Source organism: Falco rusticolus, chromosome 4 (genome assembly GCF_015220075.1).
Source record: "Falco rusticolus isolate bFalRus1 chromosome 4, bFalRus1.pri, whole genome shotgun sequence".
Lineage (NCBI taxonomy): Eukaryota > Metazoa > Chordata > Aves > Falconiformes > Falconidae > Falco > Falco rusticolus.
This window is the reverse complement of record NC_051190.1, coordinates 33,942,556-33,963,821: the sequence shown is the minus strand read 5'-3', so window position 1 is coordinate 33,963,821 and position 21,266 is coordinate 33,942,556. Positions and strand designations below refer to the sequence as shown.

General features: G+C 38.8%; 1 protein-coding gene across 3 annotated transcripts in view; it reads left to right on the top strand.

The window, feature by feature from the left end:
* Positions 1–20,671, top strand: part of VPS35L (VPS35 endosomal protein sorting factor like) — a 56,627-nt gene extending 35,956 nt beyond the window's left edge. For 2 of the 3 annotated variants that reach the window (XM_037382889.1, XM_037382891.1), the window contains 5 exons: positions 8,227–8,366; positions 10,242–10,407; positions 12,207–12,325; positions 19,284–19,430; positions 19,954–20,671. In XM_037382889.1, the coding sequence (XP_037238786.1) occupies positions 8,227–8,366; positions 10,242–10,407; positions 12,207–12,325; positions 19,284–19,430; positions 19,954–20,052 (671 nt within the window). In that variant the 3' untranslated portion in view covers positions 20,053–20,671. Of the gene's footprint in view, positions 1–8,226; positions 8,367–10,241; positions 10,408–12,206; positions 12,326–13,318; positions 17,417–19,283; positions 19,431–19,953 lie in introns of those variants that run through there. The other variant, XM_037382890.1, reaches the window with a different exon arrangement.
* The last annotated feature ends 595 nt before the right edge of the window (positions 20,672–21,266 follow it).

Genomic DNA, 21,266 nt, shown 5'->3' with positions numbered 1-21,266 from the left:
TTTTGCTTCCTTGGGAAAGCTATTTTGGGCATAATTTGTAATTCAGAGACATGTCACTTTCATGAGTGTAATCTAGCATGTGTTAACTAGTTAGGCAACAGTGACACCAGTCTTTTTTTGGGGAACCAGGCATTTTTTGTGAACTGTCTTTTTTATATTCTGATGTATTGTAGTCAGATAACATGTTCTTGGCAGTTACTTTTAACACAGTTTAATCTGTATCTCAGCTGAATGTATTTCACATGTGTAAGAAGTACTGATTAATTCATAACAGCATATTTAAATCCAGTCAGGTAACTGAGTTAACTGATGCCAACTAGACGCTGATCTAATAAAACCAATGCAGCAAGAAGTGAAGTTTTAAGAGTGAGCAATTCAATGGTAGCATTTAGGCTAGGAAGTGAAATTGTGCCTTTTGTGTAACCTTTATTTCATGCTGATTGGAATTAGCTTAATTGGTTTAAAATTGGGAAGAGAAATAAAACTGAAAAGTAATGTACCTGATCTGATAGCTCAGTTAGTAGTGGGGCATGCATGTGTGCATGTGCAGGCAGTTTCTGTTTAAAGAGACCAGCTGTTGTTCTTAGCAAGTTAAATTCTTGGATTTTTTTAAATTTTAAGTTCCTATTGGGAGCCTAGCTATTTCAGTGAGTTCAGTTTTCACTTTAACATACAACAAAACAGAATTTCACAGGATAGACTTCTGTTGGCAACAGGAAGATTTCTCTAAATTGCCAATGTATCTAACTCAAAAAAGAAGTAAAATTACCTGTTAGGGTAGATAAGGAGAATTTAAAATTTTTTTTATTATTATTTTATAAAGAGAATGGTGCAGGTCATTACAGTAAATAAAGTTTGCTAGTCTGAGGATTGCACTGACAAACTACCAACAACTGGAGAGCCACAGCTAATCTGCTTATAGCTGGAGGAGTTTGGGTTTTGCTTCATTCCCAATCTCAAGAGGCAGCAGCAGTAGGCTGTCAGTCCTAGTGTTTCACTGTTCCAATTTCCTCTATCAAATCAGAGCCTTCCCTCCTGGGATTTGCCACACTGTTAATCAAAGCAACTATATGATGCTTGTTTGAACTCACCCCAAATACTTCAGTATTAGAAAAATGTAATTTTTCTTGGAATAGATTTTCTTTAATACAATGAAATTGGGTCAGAAACATGAATTTATAGCCTTATGGAAAGTCCAGTATTAATACACTGATGGATGTCTGTCCAGGTATGCTATTCAGCATGTATTAAACATGAGTAGTCTCTTTTGTCTCCAGCTCCAAAGAGGTGCTTTAAATAAAATGAATCTGTAATTATCTTCAGAATGTTTTAAGTGTTTGTCTGGGCTGCATAGTTTGTACCTCTGGAGAGCCTATGAAGAGCCCACCTTAGAAAGGAAAATGCTAGATTTTACAGAGATGTGCTTTTTTTTTTGCTGCTTTTTTTTCCCCCCAACTGAGCCACAGAACGCTGCATGCTGCCAACATAGAATAATAAATTCTCATCAGTCATGCTTTCTGTCGTAGGGAGTGCTTGGACTAAATTGAGATTAAATGCATGCTCCATTGTGTCACCTCTGGATCTTTGAGATATAGGTATTATTTTAATTGCACATATTTCCTCCCTGTGGAAATGCCTGACAAAGAACAGACAGCATAATTTTTTAATTGTTGGTCACAGCATTCAGCAGGTGGGTGGAGATGACGTAATTTTCTGGTAATGTGTGTTGTGCAGCATTTTTATTTTAAAGGCTGTGAAATCCTTGCCTCGCTTCAGAAGTAACATGCTGAGTGAATAAAGTAATTCAACTGATTCTGTGTGACTAATTTCACTGGAATATTGTCAAATGTAAAACTTCATAAAAATGGAGAGTCTTTGTCCCCCAAAGAACTAATGCAGATTTTTATTTTGTTTAGCAAATGTAGATTTTAATTGTGAAGCATACATGAAACACAGTTTCACTTGTAGATTGTAAAAAGAATATCTTTTTCTACTTCAGAAAATGTTACTTTTCTGTGACTGTTCTCTAACTATGACAGGCTTCAGCCACACTTTGGAGAAAGTATGGTATGGAATATCTAAAAAGCAATTTTTAATCATAGTGTAATAGTTGTTTTAGTGTATTTTCTCAGTAGCATTAGATAGCAATTTTTAGTATTCTTTCCCAATCTCCTAAAATCTTTATAGATCTGAAGAATATAAATAGAGAGAATTTGACGTAAAGAATTTAGAGAGATAAGAGTTTGAAGAGATATTTTCAGTTACAGATTTTGGGACTTCTTGGCTCACGCTTCTCTGGTGACACTTCTCAGTATATGCTGTCTCTGTTATCTTTTTAAATACTGTCTTCCTTGAAAGCAGTAAAGTTGCTTTGGGAGAAACTGATGAGATAGTTTTCCTTACTAGGAATATTAAATGATGCTTTATTTAAACAAATTAGGACTTGTTCGTTTACCTGGGATTTCCACAGTTGGAAACTTCTCCCATTCACTGGGCTTTTTCTTGTTCCTCTCTTTATCCTGGCCAATAGTTTTTCCATATGATTTGAAAGAGATGGCATCTTTTTCTCTGTAAGCTTTTCAGGCTGGTATTTCATATCAGTTTGTCAGTTCTTCAAGTCTGTCTAGCCCATGACCTGTTTTTTAAAGTGTCTAGCAGCATCTCCTAAGGGAACATGCAGGAAACAATAATGTAGGATGATGCTTTCAGCTGCAGGTGGTCTAAATACATCCTTCAACAAAGGCTGCATTTGGACCATAGTATTTAATAAAATAAATGGACCAATCCTTAGGAATTCAGTTTTTTAATCAGTTTTTATTTTTTGGCCTTTGTAACTTCATGTGCCAGTGAGTTCCACAGTTACATGCTACTTTGAAATCTACTACTTAGGGACTTATTTCTGTAGGGTTTTTAAATGTTGGCCGAGTGTTTCAGTGCATGCAGCTGATCTACTAGTGATAATGTAAAATAGTCCGTCATTCTTGGTTCATTTTCTTCATGCTGCCTCTGAGATGGAATTGATACGTTCTTGAAAATTTTGTGACAGTATAGTCTTTTCTAATAAGGAACCAGTCCATGCCTTAGCACCTTTTTAATCTTCCTTTTATCCTTTTGGAAATGGAAAGATCAGGACTGTATTCCAGATGTAAATGCACAACAGCTATGTAAATGATACAATTGACACCTCAGTTTTCCATTACTTTCCTAATGATTCTTATAATTGCATTGCCATTTTGACAGTTGTTTAAGATGTAGTTTTTCAGGAAACCATCTGTAATGACTCCAGAAATCCTTTATGAGTGTAAATAGCCTATATAGAGCTTATCTTTCTACGGTTATAGCAAGGGCTGTTTCTTTCCCCGCATGCCTTACTAATATTAGGTTTCATCTGCTGCTTTATTGCTCAGAATCATGAGATCCATGTGCGATGCTTTGCAGTCACATTCCAGACCAGTCTGCAAACATTGTCACCTCCCAGCTCATCGTAAGGACATGTCTCTGCAAAACCTTAAGGAATGCAGTAGTCATTTCATTCTACTGTGAAAACTTTTTCTTCCCACTCTTTCCCCCTCCATCCTTTATTAAATTACGAATCCTCAGGAGGACTTTCCTCCTTCTCTTTTGTCAGCTTAGTTCTTTTAAGAGCCTTTTGTGTGAGGGACATTGTTGAATGTTTTTTAAAAACCTTAGTATTTGCATTGGCTAGGTCACTTTTAAACACAGACTTGCTGGTTCTTTGGAAAACTTTAGAGACTTCTGAGGAATGCTTTCTCTCTGCAGAAACCATATTGACTCTTCAGTGCTGTATCATGTTTTTCCATGTGTCTGCTTGTTTGATTTTGGTTGTGGGTTTTTTTTTTTCACCTTATAATGGCCAGGAGAAACCACAGTATTTAACTATAGTATTTATTATTTCAGAGTTTCCAGTATTAGTAATGGAGCTCTCTTTAAAGACTGCTGATACTTTACCTCACAGTCTTTAGGGATTACACAGAATTTAGAGAGGCAGGCTGAAATTTGTGGTTGTTTGGGGTTTTTTATTTAGTGGTTTTTTGGGGTTTTTTTTTGGGGGGGGCAGCAGCATGTGTTGCATTTCCTGATTACAGCGTCAGAATAAAGTACCTTGTATGCAGTGTTCTTGCTCGTACTGTGTGATCTCCCTGTACAAATCTTCCACTTATGTCTCTGTATGAAGTATTAAGGCCTTGCTAACGATCTATAATCAAGCTATTTCTCAAACTAGCACTGGCAAGCTTCATCCACATAATTACCTTTTTATCTGCAGCTATTGCATACTATGAATTAGTATGAAATAATATGAATTAACATAATACATTCCAGTTCACCAAGCAGCAGCACATTCATTTTCTTATTTCACCTTTGTTACTTCAAATAATTCTTTGTCATTTCTGGACTGGAAGTGATGTGTAGAGGATTTTAAGATAGAATGTTCATAGCTCAAGGGAAAAAAATGCATTTCAACAATATGGCAAAACTCTCACGGTGACCTCACCAACATGGGGAGGAGTTCCAAACATTTGCAATGCTCGGTTGTCAAAACAGCAATGCATTAATTTATTTAAGGGGGGGGGGGGTGGTGGTGGTGTGTTGGGGAAGGCAACAAACCCCCCCCATGCTTGCTTCCCATTAATTTTTTTCACTGGTGTACAAGGCTTCATTAAATTTCCAACATGTCAGATGTGGAAGCAAAATCTTCGGAGTATTAAAATAGACTTAACAGTGTTGTAGGACACGAAGGTGATGTGGAATGCAGAAGACTGCGTACGGTCCCTGGTTTTGTCCTTCGGGTGGACTTAGCCTTGTGTAATTGTATCCGTGACTAAAAATAGTTTGTGTAGGTATGTCAGGCTCTCTTTTGCTCTTTGAAGGTGGACTTAAGGAGCTTAATTGTTTTCCCATCTCTAATGTCTTTGTTCCTCCTTGGCTTTTTGCCTGCCCAAAATCTTAAATTGCTACAGCAAATACAATGTAAGCTTAATTTTTCTGTGTAGAGAGATAGATGTATAGAATTATATGGAGGCACATATATTTGTGTGTATAATGTGTATGTATAATGAAATGTGTGCGTGTACATCCAGTCATGAATTTGGACAATAGCAAAACATTCCACCCTAATTTCACTTGCTTTTCCTGTAGGAGAGCATTACTGAAATGCTGACATGAATTTCCAAGTTTTTGTAGCTTGAAGGTCAGCTTGTATGCTCAGGGGAAAGATTTATAGGATTACGGTTGACCAAAATGAAGGAGCTGCTGTGAAAGGATAAATTCAGCGAAGCGTGAAGTATGTCATGTTCAGAGCACTGCACAAGATATTAACAGCAGTCTGGGAAGACTTTATCATGATGATTTGTTGTAACGTGCAGCCTGCTTTGCCCTTATCCAACTTAAGAGTGGCTCACTTTAGAAGCAGTATCGTACTTTAGGCAGTTAAGAAAACCCACCCTTCACCGGAAGAAGCCTTTTTTATCTATCTTTTTTCTCTGCTCCCTCCCCCTTTTTTTTTCTTTTTTTTTTTTTTAAATCAAGAACATAACATCACTGTGGTTTTCAGTGCTTTGTAAGTGGTTCCTTATACCTTTCAGAAGCCAGGAAAAGCAGGTGTATGGTTTTCTCTTGAAACATCTCTATGCGATAGCTTTATGAATTGTCTCTTAAAAGACACAGAGAAAGCACTATTGCATAACCTCATAATTCATGTAATTCAGAATTAAATACCGATGCTCATTTCATACTTATTAAGAAAACAGCACATCTGTGACAACCTATTTAATGAACTTTTCGTCCACATCAGAGCATGTAATGCATACTCTGACACCTCTCTGCAAGTCAATAGGGTGGTAGTGTTTGGAGGGCACTTAGTTTTCTGCAAAGTCTCCAATAAAACCTTTGCATTAGTGTGAATTTATTTTTGCTTCTTACAAAGCACGTTTACCTTGGATGAATGTGCTTTTAGTGTTCCAGCATAAGAACCTTTTGTGGTTAGCATGGATTGGCTGAACTTGTAGCAAAATGAACGCGTTCTCCTTTGCTGGTACTTCTGGATGTACCAATGTGAAATACTTATCTCTCTCATAGAAAATACAACGGACTGCTTTTGTGCTCTTATTAATTTTTTTGGCTTGCCTTTCTGCGTTGGGCAGGGGGAATGAGGACAGGGAGAAGAATTTTAAATAAAGCTGTCTGCCTGTACCTCCTGTGGCTAGGGAAGAGAAAGATGAAAGCACAGAGGAGCTTGTGGCAGTGAGGGCAGGGCCCGGTGAGCAGTCCTGTCGGTGGTGTGGATGGGTCTCATGTCCTCACTGCCTGCAGAGGAAGTGGGCGTGCTGCTCTTACTAGCAGGTGTAATGAGGGAGCTCACACCTCTGAAGGTGTTCAGCCAGGTGAGAAGGCAGCTCTCATTCACAGCAACAGCGGGAGGTCAAGCAGAGTAAATCAAATCAAATTGCAGTTGTTCATAGCAAAGAGGGTTTGGGTTTATGGCAAAAGTTTAGGGGAGAGTGTCTAGGACTGTGATTGCAGGGAGGGTGGCAGTAAATAGAGGTGACATACTTTACAGCTCTTTTATTGTGGAGACACGGGATCATTTTTGTCCCATTATGAAATAATGTCGCAAGGCAGGAGTATTCTCTGCACAGACATGGGTACTTTGGAATGCAGACTGTTTTCTGAGACACATTTTCTCATTTGCCTGGTCACATGTTTTTATTATATAGTGATGTGGGGCATGCAGGTTTGTTGTTTTTTTTTCTGAGACAGCTGTGGAAGTGACAGCGATTCATTTATTTGTGCTAGGATGAACATCTGCTGCTGCTTTCCTTCCTCTCATAAAGCTCAGAGGAAGATTACTTACCTTCCTTTGGATTGGCCGTGTAAACTTACATGTTGTTGTTGAAAATCAATAAAAAACATTATTTCACTTCAAAATAAATGTGCAGAATAAAAGGAAATATGTTTGACTGAAGGGGTCTGCATTCTAAGCACTGAAAGGTTCAGAAGGGCTTGAGTGCTCGTGTGCTGAAAAGAAATAAGAGTCAGAAGAATTACAGTTTTTCCAAAGCACATGTTTCCCTGGTATTCCTCATAAGCTTAAATTAGATACCAGTTGGTACTATATTTAGCAAATTTGCTTGGAGTCTCATGTGCTCAAATTTTTCCAGAGCAAGCTACGCTCCTGGAAATGCCCATGCATGCCTGTCCGTGGTATCTCCATCCCAGCCATCTAACACCTCGTGGCTTTCACCAATAATGCTTTTTCTCTTTGCTAAAATTTGATTTCACGGCTTCAGTCTCTGTTTCTGTAAAATAAAGATACAGTATTAATTCTGAGGGATGCTTTGAAGTATATAGTTAAACAAATTGAATGGGATTTGGATACTTGGATATTTTGAAAGGTAGCCAAGAAAGTGCAAAAGAATCTTGCTGTCAGAATTTTTTTGTGTGTGTGTGTGAACTCTTAGCATATATAAGAAGCCTTCTAGAGCAAAAGGGAAAATACTGTTTTTAATTTGTGAATATTAACTTAGTAAACTGAGGAACAGATGTTCTAGTGCGGTGGGTTTTGTGCGTGTGTTTTGTAGGATTAGAGACCTAATAAAAAGAGTTGTGAAAAACCTCTTAATAACTATTTTGCGAGGCCATAATGGTGGATGGTTTCTGTAATTCCTGTATTGCGATTCTTGGAAAGAATAACTTTATCTAGGTAACCAGCAATACGTCAGCTTTTGGTACTGTATTAGTATTTTAATGACTGTAAATCCTTAGAGAAATTAAATTGTCTGTACTTCCTCATAACTTGACCAGCCTTCTGTGAATGAATTCGTGAACAAGATAGCATGATCTTTTTCCCCCCATTGGATTCCTCACTCTCACAGCATAAGCATTTCTTTAGATAAGTAAATTTTGGATCATGTGCTAATCTTTTTTTTGTTATATATGCAATATATTTGAAACAATAGTGTCCCCTTGTTAAGCAAAGGAGAAGAATTACAATTTCAGAAATCTCAAGTGATGTAGGAACTTCTTTGGAAAAAACAGCATCACTTGAATTACCAGGTTTTCACTGTTGAGTCTCGAGTTTCTTTGCAGTTAAGCAGATGTTCATTTTCTGTGGTCTACTTGAAAGAGACTCAAAGCTCTTTGGATCACAGGCATGACTGCCATCACAGTTGGAGTGATAATACAACAACTTATTTTTTTATTTTGTAGCTGATGCTTTTTTCAAAGCTGCAGTGAGCCTTGTTCCTGAAGTGCCAAAAATGATCAGTGTAGATGGAAAGATGCGACCTTCTGATGCCTTCCTCCTGGAATTCCTTTGTAATTTTTTTTCCACGTTATTAGTTGTTCCGGTAAGTTGTGTGTGTATGAATAGCACGTAGGCCTATTTTGACTTTCCTGTTAAAAAATTCAGACTGGGCTTCTTGGAGTGGGAGATAAGCAGTTAGTTTTCCATGAGCGTGCTGAACTGATTTGCTCGTTGGCCGCAAAATCACTCACCCCAATGCAAAATGAGGTGGCAGGACAGTTGTTTGGAGGTGGAGGTACAGTATTGCTGCTCTCAATAGCACCTTGCACTTAACTGGATTTGCAATAGAGTGAGATCTCACTATCATTTAATTGTGTAAACATAATTTACTGTTTTAATAAATCTTTGCAGAGAAGTGGTACCTGAGGAGGGGAAAATTACAGAGCTCTGGTTTCTATTGGTTTTGGTTACTTTGTTATAGGTTGCCTAATCTTTTGAATGAAAACAATAATTAGAAGATTCCTCTTCGTGATGAATATTTCACAAAATACTACCTTACTACACCCTTCCAATTTTTAGCCAATTGTCAATTTTAGGGAGATATATATAATATTCCTTCCTATACTTTCAGCTATAGCTAAAAGATGAGGAAAAATTACAAATTAATCTGTAAGACCCAAGATAAAACTTATATAGCCCAGGTACTTCATTGAGTGTAGAGAAGACAGGCCTTTGCCTCTCAACGTTTCACTGCAGTGGAAACCTAAGGCTTGAAGATTTTCTCTCCCTCTGTTAACAGCTCTGGCCCTCTCTGGGAAGAGTCTTCTTTCCCAGCAAGGGTTGGCTCAGTATCATGGCATATTAAAAAAAAAGGTTTGAGGTTTATTCATTTGTCCTTGGAGAAGGTAGGTTGTTCCTCCTCACTGAAACATTCCTTATGGTTTCCTCCTCCCTTTTTTCTTTGACTACATGTTTGGTGAAGCCACACACAGTATAGTGCTGTCCAAATCCTCATCATCAGAGCAGTGAATTGTCTGTTTTCAATGGAAGGGGTTTCCCAAGCCGTGCATGTTCAGCAGTGTGGAGGTGCTGGGTTGTTGGAAGGGACAGGCTGGTTGCTACTGTGGGGTGTCATTGCTGTCCACTGGCTGCAGAAGTCAGACTTTAAAGGAAGGCTGTGTCAAAACTGGATGCTGCTCAGAGAAATTATTCAGATCCTTAATAGATGACTGAAGCCAGAAGATCCAGCCTGTCATATTCAGTAATGAAGAACTTCTAATGAGTACTAGGATTCAGAAATTAGCTTCCATAATTTTCTCTCCTATTTACTTTATGGGATAGATGATCAGAAGGAAATGTTCCCAGTGGGCTGTGAGTTGTCCTGCATATGTTGGTATCCTTGCATCAAGTGCCAGCTTGAAATACCCTGGGTGCAATATTAAAACTACTTGCAAAACCTCATAGCTTATGTAAAGCAGATGTCTTTATATTCCTTTCATATTAAAACACTGTTAATTGTCTGTAACTTTGACTTTCCAGTGTAGGTGTTCTTCTGAAACTCATAATTATATAAGTAATATACTTGTTTCTCTAGCTTACTGACATTATTTTAATTTAAGAAACCTACCCATTGTGTTTAATTTTAAAGGCTTAGCTGTTAGGAAGCTGACAGTTAGTTTTGTACTACTCCCCAGTGACAAAAACAAAGCATTTCAAATTTGTCTGTGGAGGCTGCCTAGATCAAATTTATGATTATGGGTTAAATGGGCTTTTTAGAAGGAAACTGGAACAACTTTTTAAAAGGATTTGCAGGAAGCACACTTAAGAAAAGTAATTGTCAGCTTTAATTATATTATAGTCTTTGCTTTTATAGAGCTAATACTGTGACTCTAAACCCCTGAATGACCTCAAATAATCCCATTTTTGTTTTGGGGTAATTGTGGTGTTGTTTTTGACTTATCTTTTTTCTTTTCTGTAGGACCATCCAGAACAAGGAGTGTTGTTTCTTGTGCGAGGATTACTAAATGTGATCCAGGATTACACTTGGGAGGATAACAACGATGACAAAGTCAGGATTTATACTAATGTTTTGCATCTGCTGTCTGCAATGACTCAAGAAACATATATCTACCATGTAGATAAAGGTAATACATAAGGGCGGCTCTGGATCCTTGTGTTCCACCATGCAGTTTGTAGTATTGTGTTATCACTGTAACAGGTTAATGAAGATCAGTGGTAGTCAGCTGTACAGGATGGATTATTTTTTATGCAGGTCCAGATACTGTAACTTGAAATAATCACAGGAGGTGGCTCCCAAACAGATGTACGGGCTGGTCTGTTCTTTAAAGTGAATCTGTGCAGAGGGGTTTACTTGGCTTGTTCTTGGTGGTATTGGTGCAAATACTTACAATTGTGAACTTTCAAGTAAATATTAGAACTTTATGGAGGGTTTTCTTTTAGTCTGAAGTATCAACTTGGTTTATACCTCTGTGTGTTTCATTCACATTTATGCACAACTCCAGTTTTCAGAATGTAATGCGTAGTTTTCATTATTTAAGTTACGTATTTGCTGCTTTGAAGGCAGGATTTCAGTTTTGGAAATTGTGTTTGCAACATGCAAAAATCTTCAGAATGGCTAGAAAAAATTTCTAAAGGTTTTGCATTTTATAAAATGGCTGTAGTCCTTTTGTAATATTTGGATATGCTCTAAAAATTGACTGTTTGCCTTCTGATCATAGGGAGGTTACTAAATTAAGGTAGAATATTAATTGAGTCTTTTAAAGCATACTGGCAAGATTAATTAGTCTGATAGGCCAAGCTAGTTTAGCTTTTTCTTTTAGTTGTACCGGGCTTTCAGAAAGATGCAGGCTAGAATATATTCTGCAGTTCTTCTGGTGAATAATCTGTCACAGCAGCACAACCATGACAGCAGCACAGAAAATAGTTGTCAGTTGAACAGCTACTCTATAGTAGATCTGCTGTTCAAATTCTGTAAGGAAACATGGTTTAGGTGCTTTTTCTTTCACTCTCTTTTTCTATATGACCAAAATAGCTGCATAATTCCAAGATGAGAAATCTAACTAAATTAAATTTCACTTGAGAGAAGCATGGAAATAAAAGTTAGTAAATTTTCCCCTGGTTGGGTGATGGTTTTTCTTCTAGGTAGACCACGTACCTTAGCTTCTTAAATGAAGTTTACCTGGGAACAGGGGATCACTTTTAATCTTACATGCTCTCTGATTTACCCAGAACACACTTAAACTTACGAGTTTCTTGTAACCTACTTCTTAGTTAAGCCTCATAAATAAATGAGGCCAAACCCACATGTTTAAAATCAGTTATATAAGCTCTAAAACATTCAAGAGCTCTCTCCCTCTAAAAAAATGCTTCAGAATCCTTAAACATGTTTGAAATTGAAAATACACGTTCAGAATTTCTCTTCATGACTTTGAGGTAATCAAGGTTTTATTTTAGGGGAAAAAATAGAAAAAGAAAATAAAAGCAGTTTCCTTTGAAAATCTTGCTGTTTTCACTAAGTAAAACATAAACTTTTTGGCCCAGTCCTGCTGCCATTGAAGATGATGGCCATACTTTCCTAAACTAATGGGAGCAGGGAGTCTGTGTCTGTGAAAAAAGTGAATATTGACACTATATACTGCTTTGCATTTAAGTCTAGCTGATAATTTTGAACCTGGCTGCATGCAGGAATACAGGACTGACTTTAAACTGGAAGGTTCTTTTCAGTGTTGTTTTTCCTAAAATCAAGAGATCATAGTATGCAACCAAGAGGTAAGCACTGAAACAAGATTGTTCTGTTTGTGTTTCATGGACAAGGGTCATTTTATAACTTCCAAATCTGGTCTTCTATAAATGGCTGGTGTTTTCAGTAGCAAATAAATGCATGGCTCTTTAGCCAGACCTAAGCTTGAATTCATTTCTGCAGTTGATTCCAATGATACCCTGTATGGTGGAGACTCGAAGTTCCTGGCTGAAATTAATAAACTGTGTGAAACAGTGATAGCACAGATCCTGGATCATCTGAAAACCCTTGGAAAAGAAGAGGTATGTTCTTACTCAGCTTCTTTTAATACAAAACCAAAATTACTTTGGAGTTGAATAAATGGACCACCTTCTTGACCAGGAATTGGTCTTTTAGAAAGCTCCAGGAGCCTTACAACAAGAGGAAATTAGGTAACTTTACTTGTTTAGAAAGTGAGTCAGTCACGTAGGCAGGCTTGTGGTGGAGAGACCTAATGATGTGAAAGAGATCATGTAGCCATTATAATACATTTTTAAGATGCAGGCTAAAGTTACCTGCTTAGCTGTGTGCTGTAGTCTGATGGAACAGGCAAGCAGTAGAAGGTACTCTGGTATATTCTGGGATCAGTTGTGGTGGTGCACCAAAGGATGTGATCCTGCTGCAGTGCACAATGATGATTGCAGAGCAGCACATCTGGAGTTAGCTTTAAATTAACCAGCTTGAGTCCTGGTGTAGTAGTCTGGTTATGGAAACCTGATGCTCTGTGAGGTTACGGTTAGCTTTAACTGGCTTGCATCCTGGTGTAGATTGGTTATGGAAATATGATGCTCAGTGTGGGGTAACTTTTTTTCCCAATGAGAGTCTCTCTGACTATAATGAGCTCCATGATGCTGGTATTGCAATTATTGGCTTAAGACAGAGAATTGGAGACAGTGCCACAGTCACTCCTTGGATTGCAGTATAGTTAATGCTTAAAATCTGCTCCATGTCTGTCCTTCCTGTCGTTTCCTCCTGGCTGTTAACTTTCTCTCTATATAAATAAACAGTGTTTTCTTGCCAGCTGTTTACAGTAGCCTGAAAGGTCCAATTCTCTAATGGGCAAAGTAAGAAGTCTCAGTTAGCCTGTTACTGGGTAGAATACAGTGGAAACCACCTTTCATTGGTAATAGTTTTGAATCCCAGACACTAGGATGAAGTCAGGAGAGACATGCCAGGGGGAGGGAAAAGGTGTTTTGGCTTTATCTGTTTTTAGTACAGGGTTATATTTGTTCAAAGTCAAATAAAGAAAACTCTAGGCAGCTTACTGGATCTCTTGACTGGAGTTCAGAGGCTCTGAGGAACCAAATATAGCTTCATGGATTCTATGTGAAAACCAGGTGAGTAATGTTTTCAGTATTACTAATATAATGCGAACTTACAGGTTCATTAGCACAACAGTTTCTGAGGTTGAACACTTCCACAACTTCCTAATCACCCATTACTGAATTGCTATATATTGACAGAAAACTTGTGGCTTGGAGACTGGAATGGGAGGGGAGGTGATGATAAATTTGATGTAATTTTTTTATATAGCTTGTTTGCACAGTAGGCTGTAGTGTTTGCCAATACAGAATCTGTTGGGTGATACATATTTGGAGGGCGCTATGCTGTTTAGCCTTTTTTCTGCTTTTACTATCCTGTTTATCCTTCCTTGAGCAATTATAGAGATGTAAGATGAATAAATCCTTTGCTCAAATGCCTCTGCATCATTGTACACCACTGTGAACAGCAGTTCTTTTTCAGAACAGTAACAGCAGCAAACAACCGTTTTTGGACACCTAAGAATGTCCAAGTGAGTATTGGAACAAGATTTTTAACAGTTATCAGGACTGTGGGTTGTATGCAAAGGATTTTTTTGCATCTGACTCCTGTATGGAGTATGTAGGTGGGAATGTTTTTATGGCTTGAAATCTGTGGTTTCTGAGGGGCTTTTTTTTTTTTTTTCTGCTTTCAAGCTTAATACTTTGAGTAATGAGATCCTGTGTTACTTCACTGAAGCAGTTGTTGCATAGAAAACTGGATTTAAAGCTAAGCAGCATGGATATAGGTCCTTGCCCTGCTTTTGTCTCTGTGGCCTTGGATTTACTTCTCTGTCCATCCTTATTTACAAAGGGGGAACATTTATTTTGCTTTGTTGAGTAAAAGTCCTTGGGAGATTTCAATAATAATTGTTTTGTAAGAATGAATATTTTTTTGAGGAAGCCGCTGTCGCTGAGGAAATAGAGGTGACGAGAGTATTGTCAGAGACCTCCATTTGTGCTAAAGTAGAACCCATCATAAGATCACTGTGGTATTTGGATTGCTTCAGTGTTGGTGACCTTGAATTATTCATCCTCTTGGCTGCTTATTTAAATGAACAAGCCTGTGATGATTCTGCATTTTTATTGGTTCTTTTCCTTTAAAAGCTTTAAAGGCAAATAAATTTTTCTCACAGTAAAATGCTTTCACTGAAATGGCAAGTTGGAGGAGAACAATGCATCTTACGTTAATACGATGTGGTCTTTTTGCAGTATTAGAGAATGCTTCGTTTATGTGACAGTGTTGGAATGGAAATGTTCAGTTGGGGACGGTTCTGTAAAGTACAAGCTGTTTCTGGTCATGAGAGCATGTATCAGTGAATCCTCTCGGTCTTTTTGTGGGTGGAAAACTAACCTTACGCTCCAGGTTTCTTAGGAGTGTAAGTATCTTGCCTGTTGCTACTCAAGTGATAAATGTCCAGATGGAGTATGTTTTAGTCAAGCACGATTTTTGATCCAATATGTCGTGTCCTTGGCAGTACCATGTTAGGATGGCAATCTTCCCATGTACCATATGATCAATGTTGGACTCTTTATAGTATCAAAGATGGAGCAGTAGAAGGCAATTCCTGGGATGCTCTTGAGGTTTTTTCAACACCCCTGATTTTGAATTTTATATAAACTTCAGTTGATTTCACGTGTTTGAATACTGAACTAGAGGCAGAGTTGGACATAGTTCTCTGTTGTGTGTGGGTATACTTCAAACTGAGAAGATGTTCTTCATCCTGAAGAATTTTATGCCCTTGGCCAAGGTTTTCTAAAGATGGTTAAACATGATGTTCCTGTTTGGAAGGAGGGAGAAAAGAGAATAGACCTGCTGCAGTTTCAGAAGGTGTTGGAGGTGGCAGAGGTGCTGGGTTTGGCACGCTTGCTGCTTGCCTGCTGGTGGCTCAGCGAGGCGGTGGGTGCTCAGTGCTGGGTGGTGGGGAACTGTGGCTGCTGCGGGCACGTAACTCCACTTCTTTGTCTCAAGAGTTGGAGAGTCCAAACTCCCAGATTAATCCTTTTATTACATCATTGTCTCTGGCATGCTGGTGGGGTTTAAAGTCTAGAAGCAGTTTAATTTGAAACACTGGGTTTGCATGTTTGTAAGATACTTGGTAAATGGTGGAAACCAAAATAAATAAATCGGGATTCTGCTAATGGCCTACAGCAGGATTACTGAGCGTGGCTTTGGAAAGTATGGTCTGGTCCTCATGAACCACAAGTTCCACATGGAGCACATCTTTGTTGGATTAATTTTAGAAGGAAATTAAACTGATGTGAGCAACGCTATGAATATTGAAAGCTTTAAAAATACATTAAGGACTTTGAAATAGAGATGAACCTACCGTGGTGCCAGTGTAGAGAGCTTGGGAGTAAAACGTTTCAGCCTGCCTTAACTAGCGTTACTGTACCCTGCACCAGCAGACGCTGTCACTGAGACTCTGAGTATTCTGGAGAGAGGTTCTGGACTGCTCTTTCAAGGACTGTATCGAAAAAAAGCTCTCTTCTGACTGTCTCGGTGTGCTAAAGGAGTGGTGAAATAGGGGATATGCATCCTCTTGTGTGGTATGTGAGCTCTCAGCTGCAGCTTGGTTCTTGGTGTTTTCTCTTCTTAAATCTTTATTTCCTTTTATTATAAATGAACTTGTATCAGCTACTGTTGGTGCTAGGTGCTTCATTTATCCCGTGTCAGGACAGTCGTGTAATGAGAGAGTTGAGCACCTGGTGTGCCCCATGCAGCCTGTGATGTTTTCCAGCAAACTAACAGATGTTACAAGGTTCCTGAAGGGCTTCACGTAAGAGCTTCTGAGGAAGAGCAAGGCTGCTTGATTTGGATCACAAGAATATAACCACCTGTATCACAGTAGTGCTGGAATTAATTTTGAGCTAGATAGCTCAGGTGATACTAACGATGCTGTATCAGCCTAGATTGATATATTTAGTCCCTTAAAGGAGCCTTACAGGCCATGCTGAGCTCTAAGGTGCCACAGATGGACTGTTAACAAGTCACAGAGCCAGTTATTTCAAAGCTGTACATGGGAGCAGCAGCGGGTCAGATGCACCTTCAGAGAAGCAACATATCTAAATCTAAAGACAGATGTCTTTCTAACAGAAGGCTCAGGGTATTCTTATGACATAGATGTCTGGCAAAAGTCACTGAAAGGCAGGAATGAATATTTGAATTGCGAGCCAGAATTTTATGAAATACGATGTTGCATGGTCCATTGTATGAAAGATTCCATTATTTTTTTTCTGTTACACTGTGAAATTTGGACATTGCTCTGCACTTTGGTGGAGGGGCTAAGACACAGGGGTCACGTTCTGGGATGATGTAGTTTGTTCTTTGTTTCATTGTCATCAGCAGTATTTCAAAGACTATGGAAAATGCACTGCCTAGAAGGCTGGCAATTCTTTTTGGTGTGGGAATTGCTAGTCCCATGATGTATGTGGTTGCCAAATAGCTGAGCTGTTGCTTTCTCCTTGCTGCCTGTGAATACATCCTGTGAGTTGGAGTGCTACCCACAGTTCAATCTCAGTTATGTCAGCAGGCTTGGCAGCGTGCTGGCATAGATATCTCCCTCGGGTTGGAGGTTGGTGCCATGTTACGCAAACATTCCTGTTCATCATCATGTGAAGCCTTGTCTGACTCTTCTTGTTAGTTTCCAGACGTGGTGGGATTTACTGCATACCTGAGCCTGCCTCTCTTTGCTTTGCATTCTCCAACTGATGACTAGATGCCAAAATCCTGTCTGTTATGCCTACCCCAATACAATGAGGGTTAAAGTGCATCTCATTCTTCCAGCTTTTTAATGTGTTTCTAGATCCTTTTTGAAGTACATATGTTTCAAATTAGTCAAAATACTATCCTTATTTTAAAGAAGGGATTTTGTATTTGCATTGATACTGCCTGGAAGCCCTCGCTAGCTGCTATTCAGACCGGAGTACTGCTGCTTTTGCATTCAGCCCAATAGTTTAACTGTCTCACTTCTTGTGAGGAAACCTCCAAGCAATTCCCAGGAACTTCTTTGAAGTTTGTATTCAGCAGAAGGCTCACGGGCATTAGATGGTCAATGGGAAAAAAAAAAATTTAGGTCATATAGATTATTTTGTTAATCCAGGATGCATGGTGATATGGCAGGATGCCTTGGGAATAATATGGCAAAACACGGGCTAGCTGGCTGTACCCTGTATCTGTATTTCCCTGTGGGATGTTAGTCTTACAAGAGGAATACTACAGTAATGGTTAAGCATTTAAGCATAACTGCTTTCCCTTTTATTGTCTTTTTGAGTTGTATTTCTGCTGTCGGTTACTACTACCAGACTAGACTGATCAGTTGTATTTCTGTATCTGGTAGGGAGTACAGTTCAACACTCCCAAATGATGGTTGTAGTTTTAAGCTATGAACAGGTTTTGGAGCTATTGGGATGGAAATGCTACTGTAGATAACTGTTAGAGGAAAAGCTGTCATCTTGGTAGTTTCATGTAACTAATGTAGTGCTTAGGGACCTTCTCCTGTGGCCTTGAGCAGCTCTGGGCCTTGCATATGCATGCGTGCGTGGGTGAGCACACTGTTTCTGATGTGTCACGTTTTTTCTGCACATACAGATGTACTCTGTGTCACACAGGAGCAGCCTGATGCTCCTAGTTTGGGGCATGCTATGTTCTCTTTCCTAGTTAGCCAAGCCTTTAATGGCATGGCTTTCTTTGCCATATTAATCTGGAGGACTGATAGCTCAGTGTGTGCCATATCTTTGATTAATAGCATCTGACCTCCCTTCTACTGGCAGTGAGAAATCAATTTGCTTTCGGCCCCTTAGGGAAAGGGCAGAGCTGCACTGTATCAATATCATGTTAGGAGCACACAAGTCGGAGATCACTGCACTCCTCTTACCCCAGTCTCTGCCTCGTTCTTCCTGTAACTTCATATCTGAACACAGAATATTAGCTACCCCAGCGTGCATTGAACTGAGAGGGCTGAAGTGTTCAGTTTGTTAATCGAGGTGCTCAGCTGACGGTTTTGTTTTACCTGGGACTGTGCTGCTGTGGTTCCTGTGTAAGATGGAGCTATGCTTTTATCAGCGGTCTGTCTTGAACAAAAACCAAAGGGCAGCTGCTGCGAAGCAATATAAAGAAATACTGCATCTCAGATGCATCCAGTAATAATTGATCCTTTTAGCTTTTTCAAACTTCCTCTGTCGGAATAGGCAGAATCTGCAATAGCATTTTAATTACTTCTGTTCTCCAGTCAACCCAGATCAGGGTGGTAGCACCCTGTAAGCCTAGTGCGGCATTGCCTGTGCCCCAGAACTCCTCCACAGAGGCTGAAGGGCATGGTGCTCCCCCATGGCAGGGAACCGTGAAGCGGGGGTCCTCCTTAAGGTCTCTCCTCAGCAATTCTAGGGAAAGTAGCTGCAAATGTGGTGCAAGTATGTTGGTATCACCAAGGTTTCAGTGAAAGAATAGCAGGGAAAAACATCTTCAGTTAAATAAGCAGTAGAATAGACTGCTGGAAAAAGCCTGAAGCTGCGTTAATCTAGATTGATGATAGTGGTCTCTAAAAAAATACATGGCTATAGTGTTGTAAGTGCAAGTTTGCTTGGTGGGAGGGTGATTGCTGTGCAATTATAGGGAGTCTGGAGTTAAAAATACGTCAAGAGCTTCACACTGTGCTGTGCCAAGGTGGTGTGAGATGTAGGAGTCTTGTGTAATTACTTTATTTACGGCAGCGTAGGTTGATTCATGACTGCCACTACTTGTTGCATTTTGAATGGAGCTTGAAAACTGCGTCTGTATTCTTGTGTCTGTAATTATTGCTGTGTATTAAATTATTGCAGTGTACCTGCCCCTTGCATTTTAAGAGTTCAGAGAACACAGTGATGTTGGATATTTTGGGAAGACTATATGGTAACATAGGATATATTTTTTTTTCTGTTATAGACCCTAAAGCGACAGAGCCAGTTGGCACTCTATTTCTTTAACACTATTCTAGCTCATGGAGATCTACGAAACAACAAACTAAACCAGCTTTCAGTCAATCTCTGGAATCTTGCTCAGAAACACGGCTTTGCTGACACCAAGACTATGGTAAGGAAAACAGATAATGCAGGGAAATTTTAGTTCTTAGGATCTTTTTCAGCTCCTCATTTGGGAAAAGGTAACATTTTCTTGATATGAATAAACCTGATCTCTTTACAAGTTGCTCTCTTAAAAAATAAAATTAGATTAGCTTAATACCCCCCCCTTTATTTTTTAAATGTTTCTTAATGAATAAGCAACTTGTCTTATTTGAAGTGGTTTGTATCTTTCTAGCATTTTAAAATATTTCACACATGAAGGAACCTGGAAATGTTGGGTGCTATAATTTTTTTTCAGTCCAGATAATTATCTTTAAGATAAATGCAGCACTTCTATTTAGTGGAAGAACTGCACGGCATAGAGCCTTTTAAGATGCACATGATAATGAGCTCTGGAGGAAGAAATGCAAGTGCTCATGTAGCCAGTGAAATTTAGGGAAAATCATGAGTGTCTATTAAAACACCTTCACATATATTAAATGATGGGCTATGAAATGAGAAAAGACACTAAAAATCTTTCTCTTCTTACCCAGGTGAAAACGCTAGAATACATCAAGAGGCAAAGCAAACAACCTGGAATGAGTCACTTGACAGACTTGGCCCTTCGGCTTCCCCTGCAGTCCAGGACCTGATGAATGCCTTTTTTCCAAGGAGTCATCTGTACAAGAGAGCTTGTAGCCAAGGCAAAAAATCACTAATCTAGATTTTGACTGGAGGAGCTGAATGTATTTTTATTTCACTTAGTGTGACAAGATTTACTTGGGCACAGGTAAAGGTAAAACTGTTCTGAGTGCAATAATTTAACCTGAATTTCTGTTTCCGGTTTTACCGCTATATTCCTATTTTAAATGCTGATTTTTGATTCAGTAAACGGTATTTTGAACCTCTATAGTTGCAAAAGCCTTTCAAAATCTAATCTGTTGTCATTTTAGCAACAAAGGAAAAGGTAATTTGCATGATCAATTCACAGCCTCCAAACTTCACCGCACTTGCAGAATAGTCTTTCTGCTTTGGGATGCTGCCAACATTGGTTTGGTCAGTTCCAGTAGAAGAGAAAAATGGCTGAGGTGTTACTGCTCTAATTTCTACAGTACATCTTCATGGACATGTTTATGCTTTCATTTTAGTTCAGTGGTGCTTTGTGAAATGGAAGGAATCTTTAAGTGCTGTCTGCAAAGGAAAATGGAAATGTATGCAAAGTATTCTATATTTGCAAAGTACATTATCACTGAATAAAACAATTTGCAGTTAGTCTGTTTGTTCTGAGGTGGTTTCTTCATGTATACAAATTTATCACCTTACCCTTGTGGAATTTAGATGTACTGCTGTTACACCGAATAAAATGTCACTCTCGCCACTTCCGTCCCACGGTAAGGAACCATATTGCTGCTTTTGCTCAGTGGCAGTATTTTAATGACCTAAATCTTTATATGGATATTAAGATAAATTTTTGCACAAAAATGTTTTATTCTCTTAAGACTAAACAAGTAACGAGTTTTGCTAGGACCATATATTTAAGGAGTTAGCAAGCTGATAATAAATACCACCCAAATTATTTCCTTCTTGTTGCAGGTTTTTCATCTCCTCAGTGGTTACTGAAGCAGGGGTACACCCAAAATACATGTTTTTTTTGTTAAGGTTGTAAAGAACTAAACTTAGGACCCTTTGGTTCTGGTACAGACTATATATTTAAGCCATATATATGCAGGATTACAAGATACTTATGAAGTCGTATCAACTTGATACAGAACCTTTCCAGCCTTTGGTACATAGCTATTTTAAGTACACTGACTTTCCTTACATAATTCTGTATAAAGCACGCATAGGTAACGAAATGATAGTACTG